Here is a 27,007-nt window from a genome sequence, read left to right as displayed (position 1 = left end):
TTATATTGAACTGCTTAAATACAAGAGTCAGAGGAGAGGTTCTAAAATCCTAATCGATGTGAGACTAAAATAAAGGAAAGCATATAACCGAATACTAGGATGTCTAACATGAGCAAAGGGAGTGTAGGGTGAGCAGAGTCTTCAATGTCGTCTTCGGCAAAATCACCGGACAAGCGTCTAATTTCGACAAATCCTCAATTCATTTCAGCAATGCCACATTAGATTCCACTAAAAGAGTAATTCAATCCATTTTCAATGTTGGAGAAATGAATGTGGATGAGAAGTACTTGGGCTCACGCATTCTTTTAAAAAGTGGACTGAATAGGGATCTTGGGGACCTTATATTAAAAACGGAGTCCAAATTGGAGGGGATGGAAACACAAGGCGTTATCATAATCGGGTCGCACGATTCTAATACCCGTTGAGACCTTCCTTGCTTGGGCCCTTCTATTTGGGTTGGCCCATCCTTCTTTAATCCGACGTATCGTAATCGTGAATGGGACCGTTACTTCTTCCCCATTTTATCCATTCCCGCTCTCCATCTCTCATCACTACGAACATGCGCTGAATCAGCAGAACTAGAAGAGCCATGAAAAATCTAGAGTTTCGATCACGATCTCCTCCTCTACGAGAAACCCTACCTCCCTCGTTCCTCTTTATTGCCACTCATTTTAGACCAAAATCCTACGTATCCTTCTCTCGATTTCCTCGTCGCCTGCCTAAGATCCCTAAAAAGTCAAACACCAATTCGCCTCAAAATCTCAATCTTCGAAGACTGACCTCTCGCATTGTCGATCTCACGCGCAGGAAGCAGCTAAAGCAGGCACCTCTTTGATTTCTCCTCTCTTTTCTCGGGAAAGTTTGGTGATTTATTCTATTCTATTTTTGATAGGTATTTGAGGAAGTTGAGACTGCAAAGAGAAAATATGGGAAGGTGAACAGGATTGTGATGAATGCTGTTATGCAGGCTTGTATACGGTGCAAGGATTTGGATTCGGCATGGAGGGTTTTCGATGAAATGTCGAAGCTGGAGAGTTGTGGTGTTGATAGCGTTACGTATGGGATTCTACTGAAGGTTAGCTGGAAATATTTTTATTTCGTTTTATTTATTTATTGGTGTTATTTTAGTTTATGGATTAGTACGAAATGAAATGCTCACATTGTGTGTTCTTGAAGAAATGTTGTTACACTTACACTCAGAGTGGGTGTTAGTCTGACTTGGTCTTGTGTGACCAAATCAACGCTTCTCAAGTGGAGAGAAACGTGGGATATGGGGATTGTTGAGAGAAAATCTCTCGGAGACAGTTTGAGGGGGTGGAGATGATAGGATTTCGGCCTATAAATAGTGGATTAATCTCCATGAGAACTTACAACGAAAAAGAAAAAAAGTAAACTCCTAACCTGTTACCGGATCCCCCCTCAAAGATATCATCTTTTCTCTTCTCTGTGCTTCAAACACTGGTATCAGAGCAGCTGCATCGATCGGCCATCTCGAGCTCTGCATCAATCATCTTCGACGACCGACGACTCCGTTGCAATCAACGACGACGACGACGACGAGCCTGCTGTGACGTCGACGACTGAAGGAGATCGGAGGCCGTCGGTCGAGCTCGAGATCGAGAATTTTTTGGAGAAGAATAGAGAGAAGTCAACCGCCTCTTGCTCTTTGAGGTTAAAAAAAACTCTAGCTAAATCAGATCCAATCACTTATCACCCAGGCCAAGTTTTCAACTTTTGTTTCACTTTGAAATCAAAGCCTGTCAGGCCCACTTTCACTAAAGGCCTGTCAATCTTTTATTTGTTGAATCAAAGTCAAGCCCATCTGTTTTAAATCAAAGCAAGGCCCAATTTTCCCATAACCACGTTCTTTGAAACCAGCAGAGCCTTAAAAAAATATCACTTTAGTCCTTTACAATTCAACATTCTATTTTCAATCAATTAGGATTGTTCGAACAATTCTTCGCAAAATCTATCCGGTGCAACTCAACGATAGCAATAGATCAACTCCAAATCCGGTCAGAAACGACGACAAAACTTCGACAAGTACTGATCCAATCAACTCCGCTGAGTGACATCCTCGCTCAAATTGGAGCTTCTTTCATTAGCTCACAAAAATCAGGTTTATTTTAATTAATTTATTTATTTATCTAATTTTTTTTTGTATTTATCAAAATATCAACCTTATACATATTTTAAAATTGAATTTAGTTTTAGTTCTTTACCGAATGGCTAGTAAACTCGTTCTATCAGAACTAGAAAAAATTGATAAATTTAATGACAGTAATTATGATATGTGGCATAGAAAAATAGGATATGCTCTTATCCATGACAATATCAATGACATAATCGAAACCATCGCTCCAACCCTTACTGATAAATCAACACCTGAAGAAAAGAAAGGGCTTGAACAGTGAAAGTCGAAAGACAAAAAAGCGAAAAGCCTTATGCTCATGTTCATGGAAGATAATTTAATCAAAGTTTTTAAAACTTATAAGACTTCCATGGACATGTGGAATGCAATAAAAGAAAAATATGACATTGCTTTTGAAGTTAACATACAACTCCTTTTTGCATAAGTATAATTCTTGTCGTATGCAAGAGGGACACAATATCGTAGAGCATATAAATAAAATGATTATCATGGCTAAGGACTTATCTACTACTGAGATCGAAATCCCGGAAAGAATGCAAGTGGCAACCATTTTAAATAGTCTTCTCCCTTCACTTGTTGTGGCTGCCACCACATTAAGAATGAATCCTATCATTAAGTCTGTCACTGATCTTCCTATGTACCTAGCGATAGAACAGAACTTAATAGCCAGTAGGAAGGAAGCAGAACTGAATATGGTGCAACATGAGCTGAATTATGTCCGTCAGAGACATAATACTGAAAGCTATAAAAACCCTGGTCCTAGTAAACCACAACCGCGAGGACCGAAGTCACAGCAGTTCAAGAGAAAAAAAGTACTCCGCGGAACCTGCTACAATTGTGGAAAGTTCGGGCATTTCAAGCCCAATTGCCCACAAGATGAAAAGCAGGAGAATAAGGGAGGCTATAAGCATCCAGAATAAGGGGGTACTAACAAAAGAGAATTCATCGGTGTGACAGAATGTAATGCTGTGATGACGGATATCAGTGGTTGGTGGATCGACTCCGGTACAACTAGGCATATCGCAAAGGATAAGAAAAGAGTCGTAGAATTCATCGAGCTTAAGAAAGGAGAACAGAGAATCTATATGGGAAATAATACCTATCTCGATGTAGAAGGTATTGGTTCATATAGATTGGATCTTGGGGACAATATTCTTATCCTCAAAGATGTGTTCTATGCGTCAGGAATTCGGTGTAATCTGATCTTTGTTCCCAGCTTGATGAAGAAAGGACTGGAAGTTAGGTTCTATAATAACAGGGTTTTTATAGGCAAGAATAATAAAGTGTATGCTATGGAAAAATATGTACCCGAGCATGAATTATGCATTCTTCCAGCAGTTTGTAATAATTCTGATAATGAAATTTCGAATTTGAACTACTTGTCATGTTATATTTCTGAGTCTGAATTGTGACATTCTAGATTAGAACATGCTAGTATTTCAAAAATAAAAGAAATTATCAGAATGAACTTGCTTCCTGCACTATCTAATATTCAATTGTCACAATGTGAACATTGTTTAACTGGTAAAATGACTAGAAAACCTTTTATTGGCGGACAGAGAGCCAATGAACTTTTAGGGTTGATACATTCGGATATTTGTGGTCCCCTAAGTGTCAAAACTCATAGTAATAAAGAATATTTTATTACTTTTATAGATGATTATTCTAAGTTTGCACACGCCTATCTTATATCTAGAAAATTAAAAGCTTTTGACTGCTTTAAGAGATATAAGACAGAAGTCGAAAACCAACTTGGATTAAAAATTAAAATTTTGAGAACTGATAGAGGTGGGGAATATAACTCTAAAGAATTTGAGAGTTATTGTATTCAGTATGAAATTAAAAGATATACAACAATGCCGTATACGTCACAATAGAATGGTGTTGCTGAAAGAAAAAATAAAACATTACTTAATGTAGTTAGATGCATGTTGTCTCATTCTGGTCTCTCTAAAAACTTTTGTGGAGAAGCATTGTTAACTGCAAACTATATTTTAAATAGAATTCCTACCAAATCAGTTGTATCTATACCTTATAAATTATGGAATGACAGGAAACCTAATTTGAGTCATCTCAGGAAGTGGGGATCTATAGCCCATGTTCTCATTCCATATCAACTTAGAGATAAGTTGGATTTTAAAATAATAAAGTATAGATTCATAGGATATTCAGAAAAGTCAAAAGGTTATAAGTTCTACAATAAAGAAAAAAAGAGTCATTGAAAGCAGATATGCTATATTTCTAGAGAATCTAGAGGAAGAGGAACAAGTTCAAGAGGAAACAGAACCTCTAACTGTAATAGATGATGATTATTACAGTGTTGTTTCCGCTAATGACCCTGATATTGTGAATGAACCTAATCTTAAAAATAATAAAATACCTATGAAAAATAATGTACCTAATCAACCGGTTGTAGGCAACAAAAGGCAAAGAACACAACCTTCATGGATGGATGATTACTATTTGTATTCATGTGAGCCATCCTGTTTATCGGTAGATACAAATGTAGAAGAACAAGATCCCTTAACCTTTTCTGATGCGATGAAATCGCATAAATCAACTTTATGGCTAGAATCTATGAGAGAAGAACTTGATTCCATAGAAAAGAATAAGGTATGCGAGTTATGTGATCTACCAGAAAATAGAAAAGCCATAGGATGCAAATGGGTGCTCAAAAAGAAATATCGTGTTGATGGATCTATTGATAAATTCAAAACACGGTTAGTTGTCAAAGGTTATAACCAAAAGGCAGGAATAAATTTTCAGGAGACGTATTCTCCTATAGCTAAATTTGCATCCATTAGAATTATTTTGGCTATTGTTGCATATCTTGATTTGGAGTTATTCCAAATGGATGTTAAAACTACATTCCTTAATAGAGAGTTATTCCAACTTTTGTCTTGAAAAGTGGGAGCAAGTTTACTATATTATCATTATATGTGGATGATATATTACTCGTTGGAAATGACATAGAAATGTTGAATAAAACCAAGACATATCTCAGCGAAAAGTTTGAGATGAAAGACATGGGAGATGCATCATATATTCTTGGAATTTAAATAATTCGAGATAAAAAGTCTAGAATGCTAAGTTTAAACCAAGAAAAATATTTAAGATCAGTTCATAAAAGGTTTAGAATGAAGAATTCTAATTCGGCACCAACTCCGTTGGTTATGAGAAAGAGATTATGTAAAGAGCAAAACCCTGGAGAGGGGCAGAAGCCATTAGATGTTCCTTATGCTCAAGCAATTAGAAGCTTGATGTATGTAATGTTGTGCACCAGACCTGATATAACTTATGCTGTGAGTCTAGTCAATAGATATCAAAGTAATCCAGGATCAGCACATTGGGAAGCTGTTAAAATGATTATGAAGTATATCAGAGGTACATTGACTCATAGATTAGTTTATCAAGCTGATTCGTTTGAACTCCTCGGTTATTCCGATGCTGATTTCGGAGGTGATAAAGATGATGGAAAGTCCACTTCGGGACACTTATTTATCTTTGAAGGAGGAGCTGTTTCTTGGAGTAGCAAGAAACAAGGGTGTGTTGCTAGATATACGCAAGAAGCTAAATATATAGCTTGCAGTATGGCAACTACACATGCTGTCTGGATAAGACGGTTTTTGATTGATATTGATCTCAATTTGTTGGAAGGACCTATTGATATTTATTGTGATAACCAAGCAGCAATTAACTTAATCAATAGTGGTGCGAATAGCTCCAAAAGAAAACATATTGAGATCCAGTATCACTATATTCGAGATATTGTAGAAAAGGGAGAAGTCAAAGTGACTTATATCCCTACTACAAATATGATTGCTGATCCTTTGACAAAAGGAATACCAACGGAATCTTTTATCAAACATGTAAGTTTGATGAGACTTAGGAATAAATAAGTCCAAGTAAAATTTTATGAATAATAAAATAAGAGTTACTCTCTACGGATAGTGGGAATAATGGTAAGCAGAAACATCCGATCTCACGGATAGTGGGAGGCATGTCACTTGATTGATTTGGTCAAGTGAGAGATGTTAGTCTGACTTGGTCTTGTGTGACCAAATCAACGCTTTTCAAGTGGAGAGAAACGTGGGATATGGGGTTTGTTGAGAGAAAATCTCTCAGAGGCAGTTTGAGGGGGGTGGAGATGATGGGATTTCGGCCTATAAATAGTGGATTAATCTCCATGAGAACTTACAACGAAAAAGAAAAAAGCAAACTCCTAACCTGTTACCGGAGCCCCCCTCAAAGATATCATCTTTTCTCTTCTCTGTGCTTCAAACAGTGGGAAGCGAAATATAGGTATTTGCAGCCCCAACTTTATTTCAGATACCGCATTTATGTGCTTGTGGATTATGGTGCCTTGCTATTGGCAATTAGGTTATAATACAACCTTTGATTGTTTTGGAAATCTATCATGAAAACTAGTCTATTTTTGTCTTTAGAATAACAATTCAGTTTGTAATTCAAGATGCCCAAAATTTGAAGGATATCAGGATTATCCTTGAAGATTGCATAACGACATCTCAAAAGCAGAGTGTGAGCCATGAAGATTCGGTGCTCTCCCTCCCTCTTTCTCGTGTGTTTCCTTGGTTTGTACCTCATAGGTGAACATGAATGTTCACAGAAAATCATATCAGCTTACGTCATTCTATAGACTCATTCAGGGGAATCTCTGCCTCTTTGTTTGCTTGGGCTTAAGGTGCATAACCGAAGAAGCAAGTCTGCTAATTGGCTGTCAAGCTTCCATGATTTTGTCTTCAAAACCGGGGACAAAACATGGACTGTTGATGTTACTTTGATAATAGAGTCATTGAAGTTGAATGATTTCCTTTTGTGGAGCTTTTCTGGCTTCATGTTTTGCTCTATAGCTAGCCTTGTTTTGATGGAAAAGGCTTACAGGGTGATGGTTAAGAGATACAGGAGGCTTTTGCTATTTTCACCATCAAAAGTTTCATGCTCTGCATAATTCAAGCTATTAGAGTTGTTTTTGGTATTGACCTCTACATTGAATGATATTCAGTTGTCATAGCAGAGACGACATGAGCTTTCAATGAGAACACAGCTGCTAACTTTATCTAAAATTTGGTTCAAGTTTCTTACAACTTCCGGGACGGTACTTTGTCATTGATCTTGCACATCATGTTCTTTTGTTGTTAACCTTTGTCACTCATTCCTAGCCCCATATTATCCTTAAACATATGCAAACCTTATGTAGTTTTTGACACCAGGCTTTTCTTCTGGTGGAAGATGAATTTGTTTGTTTTGTTTTGCTCACACCTTATTTTAGATATCCCTTGGTCTGGAGGTAAATGCTTGATTGTTTTTTTTTCTTTGTTCAAGTTGACCACCTAATGGCTTTTCAATTTGCTTCCTGTGTCTCCGAGGTCCTCTAGCTGAATGTGTGTGCAATTTAATGATGAATTATTAATGTGTTGTTTTCTCAATGTGTCACCTTTTATCTCAGAGATCCTTGAATTATAGGTGCTTAGTCTTGAGAAAAATGAAATATTGAATCGTGCTCTTTTAGGATCACCTTTATGTTAGACATCTAGTGCCAAGTTTATGCTTCTTGTCCTCTGCGTGTATGCTTGGTGTTGACATCTGTTCCTTCTAGTGGGAAAGAACCTTTGATATGGATGCTTCCAGATAGGTATTTGGACTGTTTAAGGATTATGCTATTTTACCTTCTGAAGGGGTTTTGGGTAAGTGTCTTTTACGATTTCTTTTATTATTATTATTTTTAACATTAAAACATCTGGATTGAGTTGTGTGCTAATGACTTAAATTTTCTTTTAAGATTCATGGAGATTACGTTTATGTTTGAGGATTAGCTAATAAGAAGGTTATGCTTCTAAAACTACTTTATGCTATTTTAGCACATGTCATGTTGGACTGTTACCGTGATTGTTTATCTTGAAATTATTAAAGACATGTGATTGAGCTTTTTTTTCGTCTTCCTCTATTGGTTTTTATTGATCTTGTGAAGGGTTTAGGTGAAGCTCGAAAAATTGATGAAGCATTCCAAATTCTTGAATCTGTTGAACAAGGTGTTGCTGCTGGAAATCCGAAGTTGTCACCTAAACTCATATATGGTCTGCTGAATGCTTTGCTAGAGGCTGGTGAGTGCTATTTCTTGTGAACTAGTCTCTCTGGTATCACTCTTTTGACACTGCTTCTCTTATCAGATAAAAAATTATTTGCGAGGTTATTCAACTCCTTTTTCTATTCTGTTTTATATATATTTTTCATGTTCCCAGTTTCATTCACTAGCTAATTTTGCAGTTCGTATCTCATTTCATTTTTAGGGTGATGAATCTGATGATGATAAACTTGTTTAAATATATAAAATATCAAGCAATTTCTATTATCATCCTCTGCATTACGTAGAGGTAGGGATGGCAAAATGGACCCAAAACCAATTGTCCACCCATACCCACCCGCCAAATGAACTATCCAAACCCACCCATTTAGTTAAATGGACCATAAATGGGTGGGTATAGTTTCTATTAAAGATAAATGAGTCATTAATGGGCGGGGTTATTACCCACTCATTTACCCGTTTAGATGAATATTTTTTTAAAAACACCCTCAACGCTTCAACAATTACAAAACTTATTTTTAAAAGTTAAAAATTATAGAAAACACTTAAAATGACTAAAACCCCTTAAAATTTTTGAGATTTGCAAAAAACACCCTCAAAGTTTAAAATATTATAAAAACGCCCTCAAGAGTTAAAAATTATAAAAAAAACTATCAAAATTTTCTAACCCCACAGATGACACATGAAATTCAAAAATTACCAACAACCCCCTAAAATTTTATAATTTGCAAAAAATACCCTTAAAAGTTATAGAAAATGAGAAAAACACACTCAAGACTTCAAAATTACCAAACAATCTTAGAGTTTTCTAAACTTGCAAATAACATATGAAATCTAAAAAATTTCAATAGTCCCCTATAAATTTAAAATTTGCAATTAACATCCTCAAAGTTTTAATTTTTTAGAAAAACACCCTCCATAGTTTAGAATTACAAAACCATCCTGAAATTTCAAAACCTACAAATGACACGTGAAATCAAAAAATTACTAGCAGCCCCCTATAAATTTATAATTTATAAAAAGCACCCTCAAAGTTTAAAAATTGCAAAAAGCACACTCAAGAGTTCAAAACTACAAAACAATCTTAGAATTTTCTAAACTTGCAAATGACACATGAAATCTAAAAAATTTCGGTAGTCCCTTATAAATATCAAATTTGTAAGTAACACCCTCAAACTTTTAAAAATTGCAAAAAACACCCTCAAAGATATATAAATATAAAAAATAGGCGCTCACAATTCTTCGTCGTCAGGAGATATATGCGTGTGCGGCCAAGTATAATTTGCAAAACTTGCGTCTATTGCGCGAGAAACAGGAGAGAAAGAGAGCGTGTATTGTTATCCGGCGTGATAAAAAAATTTCAAGGAGAATTACTTGGGGACATTCTGTAACTAAGAACAAACATGAAAAATAATAATAGACTTTAACCAACAATAAATATGAAGAAATGAACAATTACGCTCATAGCTCATGGATTTTGAACAAAGGAAAGAAAACATCTCTTTCAAAGCAGTTCACGCAAGGTTAAGGAGGTGCAGAATTTTTAAGATCCTCAGAGTGGGACGTGATATTTTTACCACATTTTGTTGACAAATTTAGACGGCAAAAAGATTTAGTTAGGATTTTTTTATGGAATGTGTGGTGCGTGGGTTTTTAGAGCCAAATTTAGTTAGGATGTTGTTATCAAATAGAGCTGTTAGGTAGTGTGGTTTTATAAACCGTGCAAGATAGGGTTTTCTGAAGATATTTTATTATTTCTTTGCTCTGTTCTAATTTGACCCTAAGATGAAGAAGAACTGAATTAAATGTTAAGGGTACTCCGGTATTCTAAAAAATTTTGACACATGACCAAAGTAAGGGCTTTTTTTAAATAACCGAGAAGGCAGTAGACTAGACTTGTTACGAGTCCATCTCTTCTTTTGCTCAGTCCCGTCATCATTTGCTTCTTTTGCTCATAATTATGTCCTAATTTTTCCAAGTAGTCGATTCAATTAAGAAATAAATGTTTACAAAAAAACCCCTAAAAGTTTGTAGAAAACCCCCTGAAAGTTTGTAGAAAACCCCCTAAAAGTCTACAAAAACCCTCCTTAAAGTTTACAAAAACCCCCCTGAAAGTTTACAGAAAACCCTCTGAAAGTTTACATAAAACCCCTGAAAGTTTATAAAAAATCCCCTAAAAGTTTACAAAAAAACCCCTGAAAGTTTGTAGAAAAACCCCTGAAAGTTTACAGAAAACCCCCTGAAAGTTTGCATAAAACCCCCTGAAAGTTTATAGAAAGCCCCCTGAAAATTTATATAAAACCCCCCTGAAAGTTTGCAAAAAACCCCCTAAAAGTTTACAAAAACCCCCAGAAAGTTCACAGAAAACCCCCTGAAAGTTTGCAAACCCCCCCTGAAAGTTTGCAAAACCCCCCTGAAAGTTTGCAAAATCCCCCCTAAAAGTTTGCAAAAAACCCCTAAAAGTTTGTAGAAAACCCCCTGAAAGTTTACAGAAAACCCCTCTAAAAGTTTGCCAAAACCCCTTGAAAGTTTGCAAGTAGATCCCTGAAACTTACATATATATAGAAGCATCATAATCATAACTAAATAGGTTATTGGGTCACCCATGAACCACCCATTTAGTAAATAGGTTGTTGAGAAGTGACACATTTAGCAAATGCTAAATGAGTCATAAATGGTTAAGTGGTCATAAATATGCCCACTCATTTATGACCCAACCAAGACCCAATCAAAACCACCCATTTGACATCCCTACGTAGAGGGGTGGCAACAGATAGGGTAAGGGTCATAACCTTAGCTCTACAGTCTCTACAGTAAACACCTACTTCTTTCTCTTACCCTAAAGGTAATGTAGAAACTGAAGTTACCTATTGTAGGGGGTAAACATTAGAGAGGATTTTTTTTAATCCTATAGGATAAAGGGATAAAACAGTAAAATATTAACAAAATTAATATAATTGATTTTTTATCTAAAATACAAATGCAAACCCTATTAAGTATTAAATGTACTTTTTTGAATGAACCTGTCTCCACTTTTCTTGTTCTCACGTAACCATACATTATCAGAGTTGTTTAAATTAAAATAAAAAATTCAATACCATTTTCTCATGTTTAAATACAGCCGTAGACCACTAAGAGTGAAAGTTTGATGTTCGAAGGAGAAGGAAAAGGAAAATTGAGTCTCTAATATGTGGAAAAAAGTATGTAATAGAAGTCTTTGTTTTCGCTGTTTTTGTCATTAAATGTTCATATATGGCATGTGCATTCAGATAATATAACTCTTGCACCACAGCAAACTGTTACTAGGGATATATGTTTACTTTTTCCATCTGTGATCCTATACCTACTAGTCTATAATTTGCCATTATATTGGACAAATATTTGCTTTTCATGCTGTTTAGTGATCCTAAGATGCACCTACTTACATGCAGGGGATATGCGTCGTGCCAATGGTCTTGTTGCACGTTATCGACTAGTGCTGCATGAAGATACTCACTCGGTCTTGCTGTACAACTTATTAATGAAGGTTTTTTCCCCTTGAAATCCCATGTTTATATTTAAGTTTATTTTTTCTAATTTCTAAAATCTCTGATTCGGTGTACAAAAGGATTGTCCCATGTTTCTTTGACCTGTTATTTTTCTAATTGTCTTGACTTGCACCCTTCAAGCATACAGTCTTGTCTAATTGTTGCTCATATATCCTGATTTTTATTCAGGGGTATACAAACACAGATTTCCCTCTTGGTGCTTTAACTGTCCGGGATGAAATAATGCGCCAGGGATTGAAGCCTGACAAATTAACCTATAACACACTTATCTTTGCATGCGTGAAATCTGGAAAAACAGATGCAGCAATTCAGTTTCTTGCTGAAATGAAGGTCTCAAGCAAATGTTTGGAAGGCCAGTTTAAAGCTATACAAGTCTTTCTGATATGTCACATGATTAGACAATGAAAAACTAAATAGTAATGTCATCTTTCAGGAGGAAGCTTTGAAGACCAACTGCAGTGTCCTTCCAGATGCTGTCACTTACACCACTTTACTTAAGGTAAAGTACGCAAAATGTCCATGAATTGGCATAGTTCTTAAGCTAAAGTATTAAAGATCTTAAACAGTAGGATGAAGCAAAATTATATTTACATTTAGATTTAAATATGTGTAAGCAAGATATACACTTCAGAAATTAATTGGAAGCAAAAAAATTTTCTATCCAAATTCAATGATTCCCTATTCATCAAGCAGGCACGAACAGGTGGTCGGGTGTAAGTTGTCTAGTCTCACAGCATAGAATGTTTGAGATGGTTTTTTTTTGTCTCACTGAATGCTTTATTTTCTAAGTTAAAGAATGTTTCATTTAATTACTTACAACACGATTGTAGGGTCTAGGGAATGAAAAAGACCTGTTTACTATTCAGAAAATTGTGGTTGAGATGAAATCACAGCCTGACCTGTTTATTGATCGGACTGCATATACAGCGATGGCAGATGCTTTTCTTGCTTGTGGATCCATCAGAGGTAAAAATTTTTGACACCTCAATTAAAACGACAAATTTTAATGGCATTTTAAAGTATTTTATTGTAAGCTTTAACATTTTAGGTACTAAATATAAAATGTGAAGTTCACAAAATAAGTTGAGAAGTAGATAATGTTTTTCCTTTTTCTTTTTCTTTTTCTTTTTTCTTTTTTTCTTTTTCTAATCAAGTGGGTTGTTTCATTGACTCTTGTGAAATGTTTTCCAAATGCAATAACTTATATATAGTCAAGTAATCTAATTCTGTTCATATCTTTCGCTAGTGAATGACATGAACTATAGTCTTGATTAAAAGATCATCCTATTCTGCTGTTGAAGAGCATTTCATTTCCATTTATAAGTGCTATTTAAATACCACAATATTTCATCCATTGCTTATGATTTTCTCATGCATAAAACCATAAGTTCCTGACATGCCTTGACTGTTGGAATACCTTGAACAGATATCCTTATTAGTTACAGGACAATGTCCTCAATGTAACTTGCAAGAACACACACTGTTGCTGGTCTGGTATAACATATCTGTGCTGAAAACTGCTTGTTATTAAATAGTTTGATGTACTGGTTTGCATTTGAATTGTAGGAGCACTTTGCATATTTGGTGAGATGATAAAGCAAGCCGGAAGAAATAAGAATCTGATGCCAAAGCCTCATCTTTATCTTTCTATGATGCGGGTATTTGCTGCTATGGGGGATTTTGATTTGGCAAGAAAGCTACATGTACACATGTGGTCAGGTTCTGTTGGATCAATTTCTCCTTCAGCAAGACTAGAGGCTGATGAGCTTCTCATGGAAGCAGCATTAAACGGTGATCAGGTAGAAGTCTGCTTTTACATTGAGAGCTGTAACGTAAAGTGATATCTCTTAATGGTGACATCATAAATTATTTTTGCTTTCTATTATTTTCCATATCTAACATATTTAACACGAACTAATTTAATGTTGTGATACATATATGCTTGTACTTAACTGAAAAATCAATAATGACAAGGTATCTTAATGTTTCTAGATGCAATATTAATATTTACATGGAATGATTTATGTAACATTCAGCTTTAAGAACACATAAATTAGCTGCATATAATAAAATTGTACAAAAATATGCCAAAACAAGTTTAGGTTCCTAAAACAATTAAGTATTTGAATTCAAAGATTTTCTCTAATAATATGTTTTTTCAAAATTGTAAGGTGAATGGACTGAAAGTTACTCCTTCACTTTCTTTGATTGTTTAATTTGAAATAATTCCATTGATCGAACTGAGCAATGTAGACAACGATCTTAGTTTAATATGTTGTGTAGATGTTAATGTATTAATGTCTCACATCTCACCAAAAAGGGTGAGATATTGTATAATTTTTCTGGTACCTATATATAGTTGATTGTATCATCTGGGAAGTTGCTTATGTGCATATTTCTCATAAGCTTGTGCCTTCTTTTAATAAGCATGAACCTTTATAAACAATTCAAATAAGTCCATAATGTGTAGTCTTTATCCTTTGCTAATTTACTGCTTGAATATGGAATTATGGATTGGTTACTTCTGCAGATTGATGTTGCTAGACAAATACTTTCTAATACTATTGCAAAACAAGATGACTTTACATGGACAACCCGAGGAGGCATGGTATGTAATTTATCTATTATTGCATTCACTTCTACGCTGGGCAACTATAGTAAAAAGCTATAGGTTCAACTGTAGCAGTACGCTACTGACTTGAGCTGTGAGTTTTACGTCTTCTCCAAGTTTTACAACATAGTTTATTATGGTTGTGATGTTATATTGGGATTTCATGAAGTCACTTTTTACCATTCATTACATATACATGATAGAGTATATGCAACATAACTACAGTTTAAAAAAAAAATCATACTTAATGCCTCGAAAATATACATTTCCTTTAGTAGAGTGCAAGGCATATACTTATCAAAGCATTAGTTTTTAGATTTCTTAGCATGCATCGCATTATTTGAATACTTCTAATGGAGAAAAAGTTACTTATCATGGCAGTTGAATGGAGTTCTCTACAACAGATGGTTGAAGATAAAAGATTCTTCAAATGATTTATAATGTAAAATTCCATTAGCTGTCAGAATCTGTTGGCATTGTGACATAAACAGTGGTTACCTGCACAATTGTCAACGACATACCTGTTTTATATCAATCCTCTTTTATGGGCGTGAATTTGTATGAACCTGTATTGAAGCATATCCTAAGCTATATTTCTAGCAGTTAACTGGTCTTATTGGACTCTCTATACGTCCCCAATATATATTGATATGTTTACTTCATGATTAACATTTGGCTTGCATAAGTATTAGTATCTTTTGATTATATTGTCCTATGATATCAATTTTTGTGTTGTTGTGAATGTTTTTTTCTGGGAGTCTTCTGTTGATGCTCCCTATGGTACAATGACAGAGGCAAAATTCTGCTCCAAATGGAAAAACATTATGTTAAAATAATAATTTTATCTAAAATATACTATAGGTCTGCATTTGTAGATGTGTCTGTTTGCTTGTTATTACATGTTTATACATGTTCTAAATATTTCCTGGTTTGTGTTTATATGCATATTTAGTAACTTTGTGTTTTTAGGCCATTATACTATGCGACTTGAAAGCGATAATTCATGCAGAAAGAGGTTTTACGTAAGATATAGAAAGATGATTTAGTTCATTACTCTGCAGGTTGCTATACGATTAGAGGCTATGTCAGGATATGCTAGTTCCTTGTTTGCCCCTTACATTCTCACTCAGGTGTTTGTCTCACTTCTCTACCAAGTCATGCCTTCTCTTCCAAATATGTACAATAATCACCTTTCATCTCTCTTGTGATCCAGGTTTCTTTAGCTGACCCAGTTGACAAATATATGCTTGCATTTGAAGAAGCTTTACCATTACCTGCTAACTCGCTCTTGAAGGAAGTTGTGTTGCGGTTTGTGAAGGACTCTGTTGTTCCTGTTATAGACGACTGGGGTAGCTGTGTTGGAATTGTGCATCGTGATGACTGTAAAGAGGTAATTCTGCTTTTTTGGATTAGCAATGAACTTTGGCCTGTCCATAGATCATAAATAGACAGTCACCTAGACACGGGATAACTATCGTCATTGCTTACCATTCTTCAGATGATACTAGTGTTTAAAGATCACTATGTCAGGAATTTACAAATGTGGTATCACTTAGGGCAAAAAGGTATTGCCTAGTGAAAGGAGGCTTTACATTTGCATTCCTTCACAAATAGGTGTACCTACTGCATGATTCACATGTGTCTCTGTGGTATAGTTAATGCTGGGGTGCCTCTAGTGTAAATATCCTACTACCTCAAAGTGATTTTTCAAGCTTTTAAGTTATGTTAGCTTTTGATGGATTTTGACTTTTATAATAATATTTGCTTAAACAATGTTTAGGTAAAATAGTATTTTGTTTGGTCAAACCTAGCTTGTTTGGGTGAGCTGGTAAGCTTGTTTTTCAAAAGCTATGGTGTACTGCCTTTTAAAGATAAGACTTATAAGCTAACTTATTTGGTAGTGTACTAAACAAATAGATATGAAAAAACTAGCTTAAAAGCTAGTCTGACCAAAAAATAAGCCTCTCCAAACACCCTCTAAGATATAATATTTCCATTTTCAAGTTGTCTGTAGATGGTATTATTCTCTATTATGGGATTCTGATTTCATTTGGTTGTCTGAGTTTTTTGATAATGAATGCTTCTTGATAAGAAATGTTACGTAAACCTGCCCACCAAGTCCCCATCAATATCATGGTAGGATCCCTTATTGCTGGTGATTTAGCTGTGGTTATAGATGGTTAGTATCTGATCGCTGATTTAGAAACTTTCTGTTTGTTGAAGAGCTTTCTCAAATTAGAGTCATGCTCCCTCTAAGAACCATTTTGACCGAAAAGTAGTACTGATGTTATCATGGATGTTCCCAATGGTGTGCATCATGCAGGTTATGTTTATTATCTATGCTCATACCTCTGTCTGTGAATGCTTGTGCAGCTGGATGCACCTCTTTCATCGTTGATGAGGGGACCGCCACCTTGTGTTACCACATCTACATCAATTGGCCGAGTAATTGATCTGATCCTCGACAAGAAATACCAAATGGTGGTGGTTGTTAAAAATAGCAATGTATATGAAACCAGTTACAGCTCGAGTGCGAGGCCTGTTGGCGTCTTTACACGGGAAAAGATTTTGGAGCTTACAGTTGCATCGTAAGTGAAACCTGTAGTTTGTACGACTCAAGCAACGCAAAGATCTTCGGTTGGGTTTGACTAAAGAGGTTTAGTTTTAGCGTCCTGGAAATGCAGGCAAAGTTCCTTTTGACATTGCTGCAACCTTTTGTTGTAAATCTTTTTAGAGCTTACCTTTATTTTGCCTTTTAAAAATTAGGTGGTTAGAAGATTGAGTTCCTTAGTATTGCTGTAAAACATATTTATAATATAATCCAATTGTATCCTACATTATCCAATTTAAGAAATTCTTTGATAAAAGAGAGAATGTTTAAGAGACGTAAAAAAGCTAAGGGGATAATATTCGTAGTAATGTAGCATAGGTAATAAAGAAACTAGAACTAGTAAATAACATCTCCAACTTAATAGTAAATCTTAAATAGGTATCAACATCGGTGTTACTTCTTGCTTTAGTTGCTATATGTAAATAACAAATTTTAGTTGCTTAGTTGCAATATGTAAATAACAAATTTTAGTTTTCTCATTGCTTGCTACTTTGAAGAGTTAGAGAGCAACCAAAATTGTCAGAGAAAAGTATCGACTACATGTCATGTCGGACATCAAGATGTTGCTGAAAAATGTGGTAATTACATGAATTTGTCTGGCTGTTTGGTAGGTTGGGAAACTAAAAAAAGGAAATTAAAACACCAAACACATCCATGTGAAGGTGTTTGATTTATTTTTCTTGTGTTTGGTTGAGAGATGAAAAAAAAAAGAAATATTGTGCATGTGAGACCCACATACTAGTAAGACAATAGTGTCATGGGTCCCAAATTTAAGGAAACTCATTTCCTTCTAAAAATCAAGAAATTGTTTGAAAACATGAAAATGTGTCTCATAACCTATTTCCCACGAGTAATCTCCCAAATTTAGGTTTTTAAGAAATGAACGAAATAACCCCTATCCAAAAATAGCAGACAAATTAAATATCTGAATTTGACAGCATAAACCATAAAAATTAACATTGCTTCCATGCTCCCAAAATATAAATTTATGTAAATTTTAATTACAAATTCACAAAAGGCATTTTGGTCATTCTAATTTAGTTTTATTTTCTTCTTATCCCATAACCGTATTCTATATTTTTCCGTTACCGTCTTCCTCTTTGCCAAATCTTAAATTACTCGGTATTCTATATTTTTTAAAATTTAAAACTTTAATAAGAATTTATATAAGAGATTTAGATGCAATTTTTTAAAGAAAGTGAACTATTATTATAAGAAAAGAGAAAAAGATGTGCTCTTTTTGGTTCAGAACCCATTGAAGCAAATCCGTTAATATCAAATCTGCACTGTGCTCTTTTTGGTTCAGAACCCATTGAAGCAAATCCATTAATATCAAATCTGCACTCCTCCATCCACCAAATTCATCTAAGCATACCGATTTCTTGTGTTTGTTTCACTATTGGGTTTTAAAAAAAGTTTTCTTAAAACATGGGGAAAATGTACTTTTTGGGCGGAAACCAATTTCGCCAAATTTGAGAGGAAACCGGCAAGAAATGGATGGAAATGGTGCAAAATAATAATTAAATAATAAGATTAGTGGGAGAGGTCATCCCGGCGGAACAAAATAATAGTTAAATAATTGAGTGGAAATCATTTTTGCTTTTTGAAACAAACAAAGAGATTGGAATAGAAAACATTTTCTTCCAAGTATCCATTCCTAAATAAACAAGGCAAAAAAAAAAAAAGACATGGAAATATGTGGAAATACGTTTTTTATTACAAGAAAGGGTTTCCAAATTTCTTTTGAAAACGAAACAAACACGCCCTAGAAGGACGTGATGTGAAGATGGATGAAGGGTGGATTTAAAAAAAAAAGTTGGGATCAAATGGCAAAAAGGGCAGAATTCAATGTTCTGAACCCGTTGAAGCAAATTGTTGAACGAGCATAAATGATCATCTACTATGCGGCCAAATGCGATGAAAAATAATCGAAGGATCAACAGTGTGGAGTTTAGCAATGATCTTAAAACATAGACAAGCAAATGGGTGGCTAAATCAGCGGTCACGTGTTGCTCGAAGACTAAAACTCGAAGGAAGAAGATGGAAGTTATTTCAAGTGTTAATAACTACGCTTACGGCCATAATAATTACAAGGTTTGGTGTGGAACCCGATTTTGGATGGCAACCGATTCTTTCAGAAGAAAGAGAGCAGAAATTTATAATTGTTTTTTACAGTCAGTGCCATCGGTGCTCCGAAAAATATTTCCTGAAGCATCGAGGCGGTCGGCATAAAAATTTACCAGTAAACCAGTATAGAAGCTTCAGCTCATCTTATTAAGCCAAAGCTGCTCAACTAAGTAATCACTTAGTATTTCTGGATGCACAATCACTTGGCCGCTCAAGCCGCTCAACGCGTGTCCAAAATTTACAGTTTTTCTTAAGGCTTTCAACCAACTGTTGCACATCAAATCAGTAGAAAACCAACACATAAAAGTAGTTCATTCCTTGGTTTTCAACGATAGTTACTTTTCCACCAAGGCATTGAAGACATCCAGCTCCCCCTTACAAATATAAAACATCTAGCAAAAATTCCAGTTCGTTTGCTGCATGCTAATGACAAGCTGAAGAAAACCCGTTCCCCTCAGTTAATCAGAGGGCATTCCTTCAGCACACATTTAAGATCAGCACAACACTATTCATTGTGAACCACAGAGAAGTACAGTAATAGGTCAACATTAGAGAAGCCGTACGAAGGGATGCCCATGTTTGAAGAACCACTGCTAATGAACCATGAGGGTCATCCATAGAGGCATACGATCAGCTTCGATGTATTTCTCTCCAGCAAACGCTTCTACCAAACAAAATGATGTATAAACTTATAGCTTGCAGTCACCGCAGGGAATAGTAAATTCTCAATTCAGCAACTTAAATAACCTCTGTTGGTGCTTCCCATCTATCGCAAGAAATGAGACTCATTCAGCAATTTCACAGTGCAAATTCCATGGATAACTCCTCTGAATGCATAATTCTCTCTCTATTTTAAGTCGAAGGAATTATTGGCCTCCCTCAGTATCAGAAGCCTCTTCCTCGTCTTCATCAAGAATATACACTAAAGCATGCCTCCGCGATGAAAAGAGACAAGCGACACCTCTGGAAGCTGCAGATATTCAAATTATCAACATTAAAACATGAATTGGTTAATTTTAAGTATCCTACTTGCATTTCTAGCAGTGCCAGATATTCGAATAGTCCTAGAAACTTTGCTGAAAATATTCGGCAATCAAGTTCTACAAAGGCTAACTAATGGACAACGAAACAGATAAAATATGATTATGCATTTACAAAACTCAAATAACACCGAAAATAAGAAAATACAAAGCAAATCAGCACAACAAGTGTCGATAAATGGTGACAAACTGATCCATCCTGCAGTATCATACCTGAGGCGTGTAAGATGCACATAAACCAATCTAATGAGACATAATCAAATTATGCACCCAAAAAAAAATCAGCAGCAAAGCACCATGATCTCTATCCTCAAAAAATTATTCTTGCCTCGGATTTTAGCACCATTGAGTTTCAATGTTGCATGTACATGAATGGATAGGGAATTAACAACAGGCCAGATTTGTACAGGTCATGGATTATTGACAATTCAAGGGCTGTTTTGGTGGTAAATTTCAACTTGAACAGAAAAGAAAAAGAAGCAACAACGTTACAGAAAAAAGATGTTTTGCCAAGTTAGTGTTTTGGGGAAGCAGCAGCAGACTGGCAGGAGAAACTTTTGATTAAGTTTAGCTTTGGGTTTTCAATGTAAGTGAAAAAATTAGTAGAAGAGACTAAATGAAAGATTAGCAGGAGACTGCCTTCAACCTGTGCTGGCATCACACCAGGAGAATCCACATTGAAAAATTAATTGTAACACCAAATCTGTTGCAATGACATTATCCAACCAATTTGTTCAAAATTATTAATTTCTTTGAACTTGAAACTCGAGGTTAAGTTTTCTCCAACAAGGAAAATATTTGATTGCATACGGAAATAAGATGATCAAATGAGTGATCTGGCACAGTTCAATTATTATAAGCTAAATAACATAAGTTTCCACTTCCATTGATACCTGAAACCCAACTCAACATCTTACCTGCAACTCATCCCCAAATAAGAACACCCAGGTCCAAGAGATTCCCAAATTGCGAGAAACCGGCCCACGAACTTGACAAAACCCTAACATGCAAACGACAAACTCAGCAAAACAGTGGAAAATTCAGGTGACGAACTCGCAAATGATCCGCATGCAATTCCTGATCACAAGAAATGTCCATCCTCCATCCGAATTGTGATTTCCACCTCCACCAAACCTGATCTCCTCCATCCATGGTGATGGTTCGATTGACCCAATCACAAGGAACCATGTCCAAGAATAAAAACTGTACGTGGCTTTTTTTTGCAGGCAACACTACTAAACTTTGGTTCTTGTTTTTGTTTTCTTTAATTTTTTTCGGTGTCATTTAGGTTGCTGGGTGTTGTTAGTCTTCCTAGAACAGGTTAATTCTTACCTTATAGTTGTTTACAGTTGAGGTTTTCATGGGCATTGCATTGTGATTGGCAAATGGAGGGAGATGTTCATGGCAGTGATGCACTTATTTATGGAGTGCGTTCTTGAGAACATTTAGCCTTCGACTTGTTTCTACGGATTAGTGAATCACAATGAAGGTTGTAACTGGAAGTAATTGGGACATGTATAAGCGGGATCAAAATTGTTCCTTGATAGAATTGTTTGTACTCGATTCATATATCCGTTCTGCCAAATATCTGGACCATATCTGAACCATAACTGAATCTGTTGCTCCAATATCCCAGTCCGTGTTAATATGGATATGGATGAGTTTCTCTTACTGAAGAAAAACCATATCAATATCAACATTTGCCCTTAGTAAGTAGATGCAAGATATGATCAAAGTCCAAGGTTATCGATAGCGGATAGCGTCGCGTAGCGGTGAGGCATCGCTAAGGCTATTTCGGGCTACTACGGTAAAATTACGGTAAAAAGCGTAAAGTCAAATAGCGGTCTAATTTAGATATGTATAAATACTAAAAAATTTAAAGAAAAATCTAAGAAATCTAAAAGTACATATTGGATGATTTAAATAAATCCTAAACATGAAATAGACACGTAACCATTATGTAATACCGAAGATGACTGGAGGAGTCAAAAAGTCATCGTCTTCGAGAAGAATAGCTTAGCGGTGACAACATTGCCCTAAGAGGAGCTCACGGTGAAGAATGTGAGAGGAAGTATCAAGGTAGGTGCCAGAGGCTATGAAAGGTGGCGGGAGTATGTTGAAAATCACAGGAGATGGTGGAATGCAATGGTCAAGGGTTGAGTTTAATTTTAAAAAAATAAGCCTCAAACTGCTTTTAAATAGCAGTCAAAAAGCAAATTTCGAATGTAATCGCTCACTATTTACCGTTATGACACTATTGGCCGTTTTTGCGAACAGACATATTTCATAATATGTCACCGCTATTGCGCGATAGCGTAGCGGGAAGGGACCGCTAACGCTATTAGCACCGCTATTGCGGGGCTATTTATCGCTATTTATAATAGTGTCAAAGTCATATCCAATCTGTATCCGATCCATTTGCACCCTAATAGGCTAGTAGCTTGCTATTTTGAAATTTCTTTCCGATCATTCGCTAGAGAGTCAAAGTGAGCAGGTATCCTACATCATATGTAACGCCAATTACCTTATGTTCCTAATGCATGTATTGCCCCTCCTACCAGTTGTGTCAATACTGTTCAAGAAAATTTCATCGACTATGCGATCAATAATATATGTAATTGTTACAAAGGTTTGCAAGAATGGATGTTCGTCTGGCCAAGGGAAAAATTCAGGCATACTTTAGTTTCCACTGCAAGACTGATTCACAAAAAGACAGATCCACAAAAATTTGGGTATGCCTTCTTCAAGAATTGTATCAAATCATAAAGTAAATTTCCATTAACCGAAAAAAATAAAATGGTTTCTCGAAGACTTCTGCAATATTTGTATTTAATATAAGTGGTACTATAGTGTAAGAAACTGAAAATTACACATAATTGTTGAACTTGCAAAATGAAAACGAAGAACGATATCAGAAATGCAGCTACTTAAGTACTTTCATGATGGAAAAAGAGCATCAACGTGCTGCACTTACCACTAACTGCTAATGGCTTGGTCACAGTGTGTGGAACGCAGCGAACTTTCCCGCTGTCCAGATGCAAGTCAGTAGCCGAGGCCTAGATGTAACCAATATCACAAAGAAAATTGTGTGGAAAAAAAAAATCAGAAATTCAAAAGTTGTGAGAAAGCACAAGTATTATTATCAGTTTATTCCCTTATGAAAAGAAATGAGTAATGACAGAAAATGGTCGCTGGAAGGAGAGAAATAACATGAGCAATAAAAGGAAATGGTCACTGAAAAAGAATCACGAATTTCAACTTGCTCTTTTCTTATTGTGAAGATATAGAGAGGAAATTCTCTTCGTTGAAAGACTATGAGCATTGCGGATAGATATAGAATCATAACTTTACAAAGACAAAGTATAAAAGATCTCCCCCTAATTACAGTTACATTAACTAGTCTTAGTTGGGATACCAAATTTGCTACATGCAACTGTTCGATTTTTCCAGGAAATGTTGCACTGTTGTAGAGTACAACTACCCTTAAGATTTTCAGTTGATTTTACACCATTACATTTATTAAACTGCTCTAACATATGATTTGTGTGCAAATGCCATAGAATTCTAATAAGGAGTCTCACAGGAGCCCACCATCAAATGCTTTTTGGTAAATTGAAATCCCCAGCCTTAACTCTTGGAATCATTCAGGATCTCATGCATTAGAAGTTACCATTGCATATATTTCGAAACTTTCCCCCCTCCATTATCTCCACGATTAGCGTAAACAATAAGCAGACAATAACAAAAGAAGCTCACCAGACAATAATAAAACAAGCTTACTGACTTTACTTCACCTTGCTATCTTAAAAAAGAAAGGCTTTGATTGGAAGTGATACCTTCAGTTCATGCAACCTCCAGAGATTTGCAAATAATGGCTTTGATACCAATGTAAAAGATAGATCACTTAATTGAATCATAATCATCCAAGATCTTCCAGTACCATCAGCTGAAGAGCTTGCTTCATTCAGCAATAAAACAAGCTGAGTTTCCTGTTCCGATAAAGAAATACCAGTATTAAAGAACAAATGTTAAAGGGAAAACTAAAGACAATTTCAAGTTACCTTATATAGGGACAGGTCAATGCAGTCGTGTCCCTCAGGTATACATAGGAAAACAACTTCTACAGAATGTGCTACCTTTGAAGCTGAACTGGAATCATCAGTAAACCCCCTTACTATGCCAATGCAATTAATTCTATCCAAGGATTTGTCAGGTATTGTGAAACATATATAATCCATAAGATTATGTTCAGGTGTATGACCACTAGAAGCAGCATGATTGACACCCTAGATTCAAGCAAAGGTATCAGTAGATAAAAGGATCATAAATGTTCCAGAAACATGAATAAAATGTTGCTTGACTAACAAGTTTAATGGGATTGGCAACATCATCATTATTATTTCATATCTGAAGTCAAAAGTTAAATTTACAGAAGCATTTCACTCTTCTTCAATAAACAAGAATGTGCCCCATTTTGTCAGCAAACAAAATCGACGTTAAAAAAATCCTTCATATCGTGGAGTTTTCTTCTCTCAATGACATTTAAAACATTGTCAACTTATGATAAGGAATTTTTATTTTCATTTTTTATTGATTAATGATGGAAAAGGTCCAAACAAATATATTATCTTCATCAGTAAACATGTAAAGGAACTCTGAAGAACTATATGAATTTTCAAGTATTAACACCAACAACCATCAAGCTGGCAATGTACAAATGCACAAACAAATATAATACAAACTAGATTAACTTTCACAAATATAGACATTTGCAATCCACCGTCTTAAAATATGAACCGAGACACGAATAATGCAAACAATCCGGTGTATTCCAATACATGTCTGCACATCTGAAACACATAATAATACATATATAGTGAGAGTAATGACAGTTACATTACTTAAAACCTTGATTACCAACAGTACAGCTAATAGTTTTGCCGATAGTTTTATTTTAAGTTTGATGCAAGAAGTCTTGAAATATAACACAGTTTATTTCAGCAACTTACTTGTTATTGCTGAGTAATAATGTGTTAGTAACCATATTTGATCAAAATCTTAATTTGTACTTTACTGATACTCATATCAAGTTCATCTGAAAAATATATATGTTTCTATTTTTATCAGCTAGATAATACAATATGGAAGTACCAACATCAACTTTGTTTACATTCTTAAAGTAAATGCATATGGTCAAGCATCTATGAGTATTCTCTCCCACAACATTACCTTGTTTTACGTTAAGCCAGCATAACTAGTTAAGCAAAGAATTGTTATGCTTGACTTCTTTTGAAATTGAGTTGCATTATTCACACTTGAATAGTCAAGCTTCAGAGATTGCAGACCCCTCCAACATATACACAATGTTAGGACTTAGGGGATAGACTTTGCTCAATGATTTGAAACCAAATCCTTGTTTTTCAAATTCAAAATGTTGACCATTCTACAAAAGATTCACCATGTTAAAGTTGATCTATACCATCTAAAATGTCCAAAACCCAAAAATCAAGTACACCTAGGTGCCCCCAGCGCCCACCTGGGGGTGCCCACTGCCCAGCCCATTTCACTATGGGGAGAGGTCCGCACAGACCTAAGCAGGCATCTAGATGCCTGCCTAGGCTGCTTTTTACAAAATTGCTAAATTGCATGGACATATGTTCTTCACTAATATCTCAAGTTGTGTATAGAACTAAAGTTCAAGTCCAATGCATAATGTCATAGTTCCATTATAGACATGGAGAAGTAGTTGTAGTAACATGAAAACCAACTACTATGTATAATATGGTTGACAGGTACCTTGTAGTAAAAAACTGATATGGGAACATCCAATGATGAAAATGAAACTGGAGACGAGGGAAATAATGGCAGAAAGTCTTTGCAACGTATCTTCGAGGAAACAGTGCTAGATGGCATAAAAAATGCTTCCTTAAAACTGAAAAAGCAAAGCAGTAAAAGAATGAATATTTAGCATATAATCCAAAAGGTTTCTAGGGAATGTGAAGGAATTAAGCAAATGAATTTACCCAAATAGAGAACTGAACTAGAAATTTTGACAAAATTATGTTAAGCCTAAAGAGTTTTACGCTTCCATACAACACTGCCTAAAAAAGGAAGAGAGGACGAGAAAACAAGAACGCCAGTTCACATGAACAGGTTTTGGTAAATACTAGCAACATAAGCTAATCCTTAACCATGTTCTTGAATGCCTGAAATGTCTAGTAGATATAAATAAGCAATATTAGCACCTGATATAAATTTTATGTTTTAACAATATAATGCTATTATAGCTTTCAAGGACATCTGTCATGTGTAATAAATATCCATTGGCATTAAATATTGGCCACTATTTGTCACTGGTCTGTGTGTGGTGTGCGCAACATTGTGCCTCTTGGGGGGGGGGGGGGGGGGGGGGGGGTGGGGGGGGGGGTGGGGGGGGGGGGGGGGGGGGGGGATTAACACAAATGTATCAGTGCACGCAGAACAAAAGGAAAAAAAGTGTATGCCAACCTACCAGAGATGGCACATTTACAGATCAATAAGATGCAATGTGCGCCATTGGAAGACCCGTTATCAACAGAACTACAAGTCCAATTTATGAGAGGTAGCGACCACTAAACATTTAATTCATATTATGAGATATCCAAGGTTGCTGACATGCGCTCATCTAACCAATTAACAATACTAATAACTTTTGAGTTAAAGGAAATACACAGAAAACTATGACATAGCAGAAACAAAATATCTAATATCCTTGACCTGATAGTAGATCGCTTCATCTCACTTAATAATCAAAATAACCAGTTAACCACTTTCAC

General features: G+C 35.5%; 2 protein-coding genes across 7 annotated transcripts in view; one reads left to right on the top strand and one right to left on the bottom strand.

Moving 5' to 3' along the window:
- On the top strand, nt 438–17,254 carry LOC109840473 (pentatricopeptide repeat-containing protein At5g10690). Its single transcript, XM_020409139.1, has 12 exons — nt 438–823; nt 893–1,075; nt 8,142–8,274; nt 11,687–11,781; nt 11,972–12,133; nt 12,237–12,302; nt 12,634–12,769; nt 13,370–13,602; nt 14,334–14,411; nt 15,476–15,544; nt 15,628–15,804; nt 16,788–17,254. The coding sequence occupies exons 1-12, from the start codon at nt 590–592 to the stop codon at nt 17,004–17,006; spliced, it is 1,785 nt and encodes a 594-aa protein (XP_020264728.1). The 5' UTR covers nt 438–589; the 3' UTR covers nt 17,007–17,254.
- The window catches only part of LOC109840472 (anaphase-promoting complex subunit 4), a 47,188-nt gene continuing 39,457 nt past the window's right edge, over nt 19,277–27,007 (bottom strand). For 5 of the 6 annotated variants that reach the window (XM_020409134.1, XM_020409138.1, XM_020409136.1 and 2 more), the window contains exons 16-20: nt 25,989–26,124; nt 24,254–24,478; nt 24,029–24,181; nt 23,167–23,248; nt 19,277–20,122 (exon numbers count right to left, since the gene is read on the bottom strand). In XM_020409134.1, the coding sequence (XP_020264723.1) occupies nt 20,019–20,122; nt 23,167–23,248; nt 24,029–24,181; nt 24,254–24,478; nt 25,989–26,124 (700 nt within the window). In that variant the 3' untranslated portion in view covers nt 19,277–20,018. The remainder of the gene's footprint in view (nt 20,123–23,166; nt 23,249–24,028; nt 24,182–24,253; nt 24,479–25,988; nt 26,125–27,007) is intronic. The other variant, XR_002246928.1, reaches the window with a different exon arrangement.

Source organism: Asparagus officinalis, chromosome 5, assembly GCF_001876935.1.
Source record: "Asparagus officinalis chromosome 5, Aspof.V1, whole genome shotgun sequence".
Lineage (NCBI taxonomy): Eukaryota > Viridiplantae > Streptophyta > Magnoliopsida > Asparagales > Asparagaceae > Asparagus > Asparagus officinalis.
This window is presented reverse-complemented; position numbering and strand designations above follow the sequence as displayed.